Raw genomic sequence first — 12,386 nt, 5'->3', positions numbered from 1 at the left:
AAATATTCCAGAACAATAATGAACAACTGCTCTGAATACTAGCCTTTTCAGACAGACGTGCAAATCAGCATACTAAGTCAGTATTAAACATTTGTGAAAGATCTTTTTCCTAGCTTTAATGAAATTGTCATTTTTCTTAATGCATGTAGATAAAACAAACTAAAACGGTAGGGCTGTTTTCTCAGCCCAAACATGCTTTTTGGGATTCCTAGATCATTAGGACTGTGTGCCACAGATCTAGCAGCAGGCATAGCAGGGGGAAACAGGAATGAATTACTTAGTCTTCTGAATAATTGTAGAGCTCCCCAGTTATGTTTCAAGCAGGGAGCTTGTGCATTAAATTTAAATTTAAGGATTTTATTACCAATTAAAACAAAAAGAAGAATATTTCAGAAGAATTCTAGGAAGAAAATGGTTTCCTAACAGACATTAAATATTTTAATTCCCATCATGGGGTTTCAGGGAAAATGACTGCATCTATAGATTCAATGCTTTTTTCTTTCTTTCATGCCTGTCCCATAGATGTGTGCTGAATCACAGAGCCTATATACTTCTCTAGGACATGTCAGTTTACAGAAGACAAGTTTAAAATTGCTGATAAGAAATTTATATAACTTAGACGTGAGTGCAACATTATTAAAAACATTGTAAACTGTTTCTTTCTGATTTTCAAGTAGTCTATGAGCAGGCAGTAGTAACACAATCATTTGCAAAAAAAAAATAAATCTCCTTATGACTGCTAAAATTTGTTGGTTGAGTGCCTTGTGCCAAAAAAAATCCAGTCAATGGATGGTGTTCAGAACCATTCAAGTCTCTGAATTTTCTGTACTTAAATTCCACATACAATTTTTTTAATCAATTGAATTACTTGTTATCCCTATGATCTTCAAATGAACCAGTACTTTCTATTAATCTCTGCTTTCCTGCAGAAATATTTTTGTGTTCTGTTGAATGTTCAGTTTGGGACAGATACCTCAGTTCCTCCAACCATTCCTGTGGGAGAGAACTGCCCCCAACAACTTTCACATATATGAATGTTCTTGAAAAGTGAGACTACGCAAACCAAAACTCCATTTGTAAATCGCCCAGATACTCCACCATGATCTTCCTCTTCAATCCCCTTGTCATACCCCAAGATTAGGAACTGAGCTTCCAGAATTCTCACCACAGCTGAATTTCCAAAACCACCAACTGCATGACCAGCAGCACTTTTTTACAGATCTTGAAGTTGGCAGTGATCTTTGATTTTTTTTTTCCCCCAGTTTTATTGATTGGAAAATTTGAAATATATATTAGGAGTTATTGAAAGCCATCTCACTACTTCAGGGATTAATTATCTGACCATTTTAATAAAGTTAACAGCAAGTGACAGCTATATCAGTGGAATCTCTGGGCATTAGCTTAAGAGCAGGGTTTGCCTCAGTGCCACATCCTAAACACAAAAAACGAGACAGCAAACACAGACTAAGAACCGTGACTGGTATACAGTGCAATTTTGGTGCATGGGTCAATTAGTATGTGTAAGGTAGTAGCAAAATAATAATTTAAACGCTAAAGCTGTGAAAAGGGAAAATGAGAAAAGTAAGATATCTGTTAGCTAGATGAATAGAGAAAAACAAAGTTCATTCCTTTATGCTTTCTCAAAATATGTGTAATTAAAATGAAGCATTTAATTGTAGTTCTGTAACATGAAAATATTGTTGCAGCCATAATTTCACAGTCAGGGTTTGATAGAATTGAAAATACTCCCACTTTTTGTATAAGCCTATTTGTATTCTCTTTCCAAACTGGTACTGGATCCTCAGAATTCTTAATGCCCTGAGACTAAACTTTAAAAAGAGGACTATTGCATACATAGCCCAAAGGAAGCAGCAGCTGTATAAATGTTAGCTGTCTCTTGCAACACGGGGTACATAGATTGCTCTTCTAACTTCGACAATAAAAACAGAGTGCATTTTACCATGGAATTCATGGGTGACTGCTTTTATCAATACTCAATTGCGTTTCCTTATTAGCCAACAATTCCTCTAATTTGAACGGCATTCTAAAATTTATTTCTTAAGATCAAGGTAAAATGTTTCTTTAAAGTGTACTTAATGAGAGATCTTGAAAAGCCACATATATAATTTTCAGGTCTGTTAGCAAGTATTTGTGTGAGACTGTCTGAAACCTGAGTGTGCCCTGAGCTGTTGCTAATCCCTTTGAGATACTTCCTGGCTTGTTTGTCTGTGCTGATGCAATAGTGATAGAGAGGGTGAAATTGTAGAATAAAATCTATATGCCCTCAGGCAATCGGTTTGTATTTTTAAATTGTAGGAATAAACTGTGACTAGGATTCTAGGTGTGAGAGCTCCAGAAGTACATTTCATATAAAGTGGTGAAACTGCTGAGCCCCTGGGAAGACAGAAGAACTGTTCTTCCCCCTGAATCACAGAGGTGGAAGGAAAGCTAGTCCTCACCCTTTCCCTCCCTGGGCACCAGCCTCCTACAGTCACCCTCCAGAGCAGTGTTAGGCTCTGTGTCGAGTAGTGAAAACGAGCCTTTTGCCTGTGTGGACCCACCATGTCTCAACTGAGATGAAGGTTAGAAATGAATTTCAACAAAGATGCTGTTTTATTTTGATTATTACATACCAGCAGGTCTGCCTAGAGTTTGGGTTCTCTAGGGAGACGTTGGCAGATGGGGAGTATCTTCCAGTAGCTCTCTGCTCCAGATACTGTGGTCCTGCCATATTGCAATGCACAGGAGAAAGTCGCATTGAGTGGCAAATCTGAGCTGTTTTTAATTTGGATGTAGATGTTTCTGTGTAGTTCAACCAGTGTGAAGATAATTTCTGTTGTAATAGAGCTGACAATTAACTTCAGGCATTATTTGCCTGGAATAAATTCGAGGCAGCCTATACAATTTTTTTCTTTTGTACCTACAGTTGCCCTGATAGATATTACTTCCTTAATTGACATCTTCATGGATACCCATTTTGAGGGCCTGAAAGACTTTACTTTTCCCTTTTCTCTCTAGTTTCAAAGGCCACATGATTATTCACCTCCTTTTCGATTTGGAACAGTCCCAAACGGAAGCACAGAGAGGAATATCAGAAACAACTATCCCGATATGCACCTTTACATGACGAAGTATAATCAGAAAGGAGTTGAAGATGCCTTGGTCAGCTTGAAAACTGGGTAAGTTTCTTCTATGGGTTTTAAAGAATACTATACACTTTGCAGAAACTGAGAAAAATTGATCTGTACTTACTGTACTTACTGTGATACTTACTGAGCAGTGATCTCAGGCATGGCGTGTAGTCCATGGAGCTTTGTTTTGTTTTGTTTTGTTTTTTAAACTGCTTTGTACTGATATCAGAAAAGAAATTGAGAGCCTGTGATTTGTGTGACTGTTTTACAATTGTATGGAAGCTTCGATGCCCAATGTATGATAGATTCACAGGACAGAATTGTTATTCCAATTTTACGAGAAGGGATACAATTGCACCTGGATTTGGGTGTGGGCTCAACACAGATCATGATTTGTACAGTCCCTGCTTATCACTGAAGGACTCTCTCATAGCGATGTGTTTTCAAAGGGTGCATTTCTGACAAAGCTTGTTTGTCTGGTCAGTGTGCACTACCTAAGATTTCTTTTCAACCTCCCATCCTTTCAGCATGCTTTTAGGTGCACTCTTAGATTTTCTTCCCCCTTATAATTAGCATGGCCTCTTGCTGTCAGATCTGAAGTCTTGACTTTGATCTTCGTAAAATCTGTTGAGATCAGGTATTCTCAAGCGTGTTACCTAATTCTGTTTCTGACAATCTTGGCAAATATTCTGGCAAATTTTGTTGTCTTTCTTCCTTATGCTATGAGATTTAGACTTGAGTGCTATCCATTCTTTTCCCTCTCTAAACTGGCCCATTCTGCCTTGTTGGTCAAAATGACAGATTTTTCATTTTAATTGTCAAAAAGTTTGAATATGACTCACTGTTTTCATCATTATATATCAGTATGTTATATAATGGTTTTAGTAATCTTTTCTAAACATACAGGCTTGATAATAACATGTATTTCTGTTAATAATAGTGGATTAAAGAATTTATCCAGATAAGTGTTTTTTGTTTTGTTTGTTGTTTGTTGTTTTTGTTGTTATTTTTATTTATTTATTTATTTATTTGAAGTGAGAAGACTTAAGTTACCAATAGTGGATTAAGTATGTCAGCTCCAGTGGCTGTTTGATGGCACAGCTATTACTTACAATGAGAAAAGGAGATGTCATCTTATACTAAATTAACTGTTACTTTTAGTCCATAGTGTGGGAACTGCCTGTCCTTTAAATTTTTGCTCTCCTTCCTCCAGATGTGTAGGGGATTGTAACATTTTTTTTTCTGTGAAAAAACTGAACTTCGCCAAACTTTTCCGTAGTATCCAGGCTCCCTTCCTTAAAAAGTTGTCCTTTGTATAGTTTTGTTCTCCACTGTCTCCATGTACTCCTTGTACTGTCATTTCTAAAGGTGTTCTGAAACGGCATTTCTCAAGCAGGGTTTGTCCCATCCTAAGATAGACATGTAACATAAGGTGAGTTGGACCTCACCCAAGGTCTTCCAAACTGGAGGCAGAGTTCCTGCTCCTGCCAGCCTGTGCAAGTTGTATTTTCTGGGAGACAGCTAAATTGTGCATTGTAGATACTCAGCTGAATTCTTTTCCTGCTGTGATTTTTTGAACAGGTAGCTATCCTTAATTTCAGCCATTTCTAGGGCTTGTTTGGGTGGATAGTTTATTTAGGGGATATATATTCTTTGTACTTTCATCTGCTATTTGTGCTACTGGAAACCCTGAAAAACTAGTGTTAGCTTTAAAATAAGGCCAATTGTCAGACACTTTAGCATGAAAAGGAGGGAGCTGCCTGGCTGCAAGGGAGTTCAGGACATTCACTAAAACTCAGGCTGGCTGCTCTTGTGCCAGCTCTTCCAGCTGCTCTTCCTCAAATGCTTTAGTCCTTTGACAGCAATAAACCGTTCATTTTTAAATAGATTTTTGTTTCCACTGGAGTTTCCTCTTCTAAGTGATTTCCCAGTGTGAATACTCTTAAGTGTCTACCTTGCTCCTCTTGACTGACATTTCTCTAGCAAATGGTGCAAATAAGCTGCCATGTGTGGTGTTTTCTGCGTCAGTGTAAGTAACTGCTACATACTGCTGCACTCCTTAGTATTTTGTCCCATAGCACCTACAAGATTAAACAGCACGCCATCAGCTGCTGAAATTTCCTATGATAGGATTGTCACTTTGAGTTTGCTTAGATCACATTTTTGGACATTCCAGCAGGAAAGTAGTGTCAAATGGGCTTACGCATTTTCTCCCTGCACTTTCTGCCAAGCAAAAACTGTGCAAAGCCCTAATCTCTGTGGTAATTGTGGGCAACAAGCTCAGTTACAGATCAGGCAGCATGACTGTATCTTCTTTTTGACTCAGAGTAGTTTCTCTCTAGAAAGATGATCTCATTTAGGTGACCAAACCGATCAGCCTGTGTCGTTGTCCCCTGTCACTTGCACCTTTGTCCCACTCAGCTTCTCCTTTTTGTGAAGACATTTGGTGAGGATGTGAGGCAGTTCCTGTGGCTGACACCTCGGGCATCTGTGAAGCTTAAAGTGTCCTGAATGAAGGAGATGAGCCTGTGTAATACGGGACTGTAATATGGGACTGTAATAATTTGCATTCTCGGTAGGAAAGACAATAAAAGCATGAGCAGGTATCACAGTTGCCTGCCTCTTCTCTTTTTGTCCAGTCTTATATTCTTCAAAAACAGCATTTTTCACTTTTTCTACCATTTTTTTTTGTTCTCTTCCTCAGTATATATAACTGTTCTCTCATCTGTGGCATCCTTCCCATCTTCCTTTCTCCATCATGAATTTTTTGACCAGATTGCAGATTGTTTCATGCTTTCATATGAAGTTTGCCCTCTCATCCTTCTCTAGGATAGATCAAGCTGTCACCTTCCCTACTTCACTTGCGCCCATGGGTTTGAATCCTTTGTGCCCCCTGGAGCCTATGTTGCTTCTGCTTTTTTGAACATGACATATCTTTCCTTCCACAAACTGTTTCTGCTTCCCAGCAAATATATCATTTCTACTTTCTTCTTGAGCATGTGTGTCCTGATTACCCTATTGCAGCTATTTCATTTGTTTTCATCTGTATCTCTTGTCAAAGTTATCCCTATATTTAATCTTTTTTTTTTTTCTTGTTTCATCATCATCATCATTGGTAGCATACAGCAAACAATTTTTCTTACATATTGTGCAGCTTGCTGCTTCTGCACAGCTTTTTGAAGACGAACTACTTGGTAATTATAGAGTCATAGACTATAGACCTGGTAAGGACTTGCAGAGATTGTCTGGTGGATATTGCTGCTGCCAGTCAAAATAAACAGTGCCTGTGTTCCTCGTGAAGAATTTTTATATAACCTGTGTGTATTTTGAATATCACTTTTAAAACTACTTTTGCTTAACTGAAGACATAAGATTTAGTCACATTTGACTCCTTATATACAGTGTTTGATTCCAGTTTTAGGGTGTAGCAAAAATATCAGCAATCAGGCAATACTTAGAGTCTGAATAATACTGCCCATATGGCATCTGATCTAAATAAAATCAAGCTTTTAAGTGGTTGCTTCTCACAGTTCAGTCTGGTTTTGCTGTTTCTCAAACTGTTAAGTTTCTAGATTAATTAGTGTTAGTCTCTTGGAATGTGTTGGGAATATTTTGTTCTTTGAGACCATCATGTTTGATATGTAAGGTCATTTAATTTAACTGGATGGAGAAAGAAGGAAGGAGACGCAAACATAATGCTTCAAGTGCACAGATTTCTGTAAGACATATATATAAATTTTTGTCAGAGACATGCACATGTCTCTTTATCTGTTTTGGGAAGAAGAAAAAAAAAAAAGGTTGTTTTCTCGCCTTCTCACAAGAAGTGAGCACTCAGCTGTCTGAGTCGAGTCGCTAATATGGCCAGGAAAAACCCAGGGGCAGAAATATGAATAGGAATAGCGGCAAAACCAGTTGTTCTCTGGATACCCAGTACCCTGAGCTGGTGGAAGGGGTTGGGGAGCAGGATGTGGCCCTCACAATCCACGAGGAAATGGTTGGCGACCTGCTACAGCACTTGGATGTACACAAGTCGATGGGGCCGGATGGGATCCACCCAAGGGTACTGAGCGAACTGGCGGAGGAGCTGGCCAAGCCGCTTTCCATCATTTATCGGCAGTCCTGGCTATCGGGGGAGGTCCCAGTCGACTGGCAGCTAGCAAACGTGACGCCCATCTACAAGAGGGGCCGGAGGGTATACCCGGGGAACTATAGGCCTGTTAGTTTGACCTCAGTGCCAGGGAAGCTCATGGAGCAGATTATCTTGAGTGTCATCACGCGGCACTTGCAGGGCAACCAGGCAATCAGGCCCAGTCAGCATGGGTTTATGAAAGGCAGGTCCTGCTTGACGAACCTGATCTCCTTCTATGATAAAGTGACGCGCTTGGTGGATGAGGGGAAGGCTGTGGATGTGGTCTACCTTGACTTCAGTAAGGCTTTTGACACCGTTTCCCACAGCATTCTCCTCAAGAAACTGTCTGCTCATGGCTTGGACTGGTGTATGCTTCCTTGGGTTAAAAACTGGCTGGATAGCCAGGCCCAAAGAGTTGTGGTGAATGGAGCCAAATCCAGTTGGAGGCCGGTCACTAGTGGAGTCCCCCAGGGCTCAGTGCTGGGGCCAGTCCTCTTTAATATCTTTATCGATGACCTGGATGAGGGGATTGAGTGCACCCTCAGTAAGTTTGCAGATGACACCAAGTTAGGTGCGTGTGTCGATCTGCTCGAGGGTAGGAAGGCTCTGCAGGAGGATCTGGATAGGCTGGACCGATGGGCTGAGGTCAACTGTATGAGGTTCAACAAGGCCAAGTGCCGGGTCCTGCACCTGGGGCGCAACAACCCCAAGCACAGCTACAGGCTGGGAGATGAGTGGTTGGAAAGCTGTCTGGTAGAGAAGGACCTGGGAGTACTGATTGATAGTCGGCTGAATATGAGCCGGCAGTGTGCTCAGGTGGCCAAGAAGGCCAACAGCATCCTGGCTTGTATAAGAAGCAGTGTGGCCAGCAGGGCTAGGGAAGTGATTGTCCCCCTGTACTCGGCTCTGGTGAGGCCACACCTCAAGTGGTGTGTTCAGTTTTGGGCCCCTTGCTACAAGAAGGACATGGAGGTGCTCGAGAGATTCCAGTGAAGGGCAACGAAGCTGGTGAGGGGTCTGGAGAACAAGTCTTACGAGGAGCGGCTGAGGGAGCTGGGGTTGTTCAGCCTGGAGAAGAGGAGGCTCAGGGGCGACCTTATCGCACTCTACAGGTACCTTAAAGGAGGCTGTAGCGAGGTGGGGGTTGGTCTATTCTCCCACGTGTCTGGTGACAGGATGAGGGGGAATGGGCTAAAGTTGCGCCAGGGGAGGTTTAGGTTGGATATTAGGAAGAACTTCTTTACTGAAAGGGTTGTTAGGCATTGGAATGGGCTGCCCAGGGAAGTGGTTGAGTCGCCATCCCTGGAGGTCTTTAAGAGACGTTTAGATGTAGAGCTTAGTGATATGGTTTAGTGTAGGACTTGTTAGTGTTAGGTCAGAGGTTGGACTAGGTGATCTTGGAGGTCTCTTCCAACCTAGATGATTCTGTGATTCTGTGATTCTGTAATGTGTATGAAACGTGTATGGTTTAGGGGTTAGATAGATTCTGTTGTTGGAGGATTGCAGTACATGCAGAGATGAGCGTGTGCACATTATTGTATCAAGGAAGCCTTGAATAAAATGCCAAGACCCTTTCTGTTTGCATCATTAACAGAGTAAATGCACAGTGTTTCAAAATCAGCTTACATGGAAAGCATCATTCTCAGAAAGAATTGACTGGGAAATACTGCAAACTCAAAGGGAAAGACGATTTGTGCTTTAGGCTGACATCGACGTTAAACCTCTTCCTGCAGGTGAAGTCCCTGGTTCATTGCAATGTACCTGTGAAGACTTGCTGCTATCAATAGTGGAGGCAAATTTATCAGTTGTATTGGCTTTTTTCCTTCGTTTGATAAAAAATCAATCTTTGATTCTGATAACACTAAAAATACTATCTGTAAAGTCTCAGTAATATCTACCTCTTGTCAATAGGGTCTCAGTCCTGTGAGGCAGAGATACATTTCTCAGAAAGCTGCCGAAACATTGTTTGAACAAAACAAAGAACTTTTTGTATTACCTTTATTAATTAAAACTAGCAATTTCCACCTGTGCCTGTTGAAAAGGAGTAAAATTCATGCACCTTGTTATTGGAGCACTGCTTAATATGTTTTCAAAACAGTAAAATAAAAAATTCAACAACATTCAGTATTGAAAGTAGTCATAGTTTTACAAGCTTGCCAGAAATGTACTGGTATTTTTTTCCAAACTTCATGCACGTAAGAGGGCAGCTGAACCACATGTCCTACCTGTAGAGCTTCAGATTGCTCTCTAGACAGAAGTTCAGGAATTTTCCTCAGGTTTTTCTTCCTTTTCTTCAATGAAAACCGAAACAGCAGTTGTTTTTCTGAGAGTTATCCAGATAGTGAAGTGTGTAAGAGACTATGTTAGCCAATTTCTTCTTCGTGGGAGAAGTCCAGCTCTGTTAGAGTCACGGTGGCTTGTCTTCTTCAGATGTTTCTTGATAGTATAAAGTTCTAAAAATGCCCTAGAAGTATTTCTGTCCATGCTGTGTTTAATCAAACTATCCTTCTTGAATCCTCTGCACAGGACAGACAACTACCATTGATTTTATTTCTTGAAGAGAAAAGAATTCTTTGAATTCATAACCATGTTGTTTTTACAGTGGCTGTTTGGGTGTGTTTGTTTCCATTTGCCTTGCCGTATTTTTCCAACCTTTTTCCAGACAAGGTTATAGATAGATAATGCTGTCCTTTTCCAAGGAAAAAAACCTTATTTGTTATAATGCTTTGGTGTGGGTTGTGTCAGCTTGGAGTTGTGTTTGCATGTAGCATTTCTCCATGTATGAGTGTTCTGCTGCCGTGTAAAACTGTAAAGAGGAGAAAATGCAACGGCAATAGACTGGAAGTGCATTGAATGTTCTCACCCTTGCACTAGCACAGCTGCAGTGGTGTATTGTCTGGAATTTAACTGCTAATGGCTGAAATGAGAAAAATTCATTGGGACTTTCTTTTCCAACTACACAGATAAGATGGGAAGCTTTCACTTGCCTATTCCTCATCACTGATGAATCCATCTATTTTTTTTTATTTACTTCCTTAATTTTCCTGTATAGGGAGAACACAGCCTAGCATCACAGTGTGTATCTTTTTTTCAAGAAAAGAGATGGCCTCTTTAGTTGATGCTGTTTTCTAGAGGCATATTGATGTGAGGACTTTATTTCAGTTTCATTGCAAAAAGCTGTCAACAGAGCTTGTTTCAAGGAAACTGCAGAAATGAATCCCTTGTGTTCCATGGGCAAGCAATCCCTTGCCATACAGCTGCAGATCCCTTCGCTACCATGAATGTTTTTCAGTTTTTATTTGCAGCCACAGCTGTGACTATAAACTCAAGGATTTTATGCTGAAGTTTACTTGGGATTCCATCTGACTTCCTGTTAATGACTGCAATATTTGGTAGTTTATACACAACAAGGTTAGTGTCTTATTCCCTCCTTGTCTGTGGCATACTGGCAGAAATATGAAGCTGCTTGAAATGAATGCCATAGTGACAGCCTTTCACTATGGACAGTGGACAGGTATGGCCTCGCATGCAGTGGTTTATCAAATTTGAACTGTCCTGAGAATATGTTATTGACCTGCAGATGTGCCCTGAGCTGTCAGTTGCTTTGATAGGAAGATGTGACCAGTCTACTCCTCAACATTTTTAATGACAAGATAATGGTGCTAGACGAAACACCTGAAAGAGGCTAACTGAACTGTGTGGAAGTTATTTCCTCTGCCCCACAGACATACTCTCCCATCTGAAAACAATAAAAAGTTTTTATTATTTTAAAGCATGCAATAGTACTGAACAGAGAAAGTGCAAGAGAAAACCCCAGAAGGCTCTGATGCCCTTTTAACCCTCAGTCCCTAAGCTTATTGGCCTGAATTGGATTTTTGTTGTGTTTGCAATGCTTATAATCATGTCCAATTCACATCTTTGCACATCCCATTATTTGTTGAGCAGATATAGACTGGTCAGAGGCTGTGCTGGCAGCTTCTGCAGTGTGTTACAGGCACAACCAGGAGGCAAACATCTCCATTTCTGTCAGCTGGAACACAATTCAGATTATGCCCAGCAGGTCCTTCTGTTCATTAGGTCTGTCAATTAACATGGTAGTGTGCCTAAAATAAAAATAAAAACAAAAACAAACAGAAAAAGAAGCTTGTCTTTTGGACAGCCAGCTGACTTCTTCGCTTGGATGCAAACCCATTTTTACCATTGTTCTCAATTTATTTTGCAGAAAATTTTTCATCAAAATTTTCATCAAAGGAAAAGTTTCTAGTTTTTATTCTTTCTGTAGTTCATACCTTTTCACCTAAAATGAGGAGTAAAACTATGACGTAAATTGCCTGTTTGAGAGAAAAATTGTATCTTTAAATTTTACATAAAAAGCACAAGATCTTCATCATTCTTGTGGGCAGATAATAACAGCTTGCAACTGGAACTCAAAGAAGCTTTCAGCTGACATAAATTTTTAAACTTTTAATCTAGTGGCTCAATATTTTCTGACTGTTTCTGACTGACAATACATCGCAATATTTGTAATTGAGACTATTCACCCTTTTCTTAGACTTTTAATATTACAACTCATATAGCAATTGTTTTAGCAAATTTTGGAGAAACTACCTAAGGTGGTTGACTTTGAGGGAGGAAGAGAAAGGTCAGTGGACAGCATGAGATATCTGTAGTCTGTAATAATATATTGCTTGCAACCCTCCTGGATGCCTGTTACGATACATGAAGAGAGAAACTGCTGGAGATGACTTTACCAGAGGCACAAGTTTATGCAAATGAATTTTAAAATAATGTATGAAACCCTTTGTATTCAGCTCTCTTTCTAAGAATGATGTTTTCCTGCCTTTTTATGGCCTACTCATGAAATTTGTCTATTCTGAGCCTGCTTGGGCTTTGTGCTTTCCAAAAGCTTTGAAAACAGGATTAAAAACTGCAGTACATCATCTGAAATAACCAGTATTCAGATGGGCGATCCTTGCTCCAATCACATTTTTAAGATACCACTGAAACCACAATCTGAAGCTGAAGTATGTGCTGATGTTAATGAAGAGGGAGTGCGGTTCTCCTCTTTCAAAGTGTCTTTCAAGGACTGAAAGCCTTAGAGATTAGCCATTTGGGATACTCAGAAT

The 12,386-nt window shown here is 40.1% G+C and overlaps 1 protein-coding gene across 17 annotated transcripts in view; it reads left to right on the top strand.

Annotated features, from left to right (window-relative positions):
• The window catches only part of GRIN2A (glutamate ionotropic receptor NMDA type subunit 2A), a 226,225-nt gene that overhangs the window by 175,313 nt on the left and 38,526 nt on the right, over positions 1-12,386 (top strand). For all 17 annotated transcript variants that reach the window (XM_083799680.1, XM_083799670.1, XM_083799668.1 and 14 more), the window contains one exon: positions 3,019-3,179. In XM_083799680.1, coding sequence (XP_083655806.1) covers positions 3,019-3,179 — 161 coding nt within the window. The remainder of the gene's footprint in view (positions 1-3,018; positions 3,180-12,386) is intronic.

The sequence above is a fragment of the Anser anser genome (assembly GCF_964211835.1).
Source record: "Anser anser genome assembly, chromosome: 15".
NCBI lineage: Eukaryota > Metazoa > Chordata > Aves > Anseriformes > Anatidae > Anser > Anser anser.
This window is presented reverse-complemented; position numbering and strand designations above follow the sequence as displayed.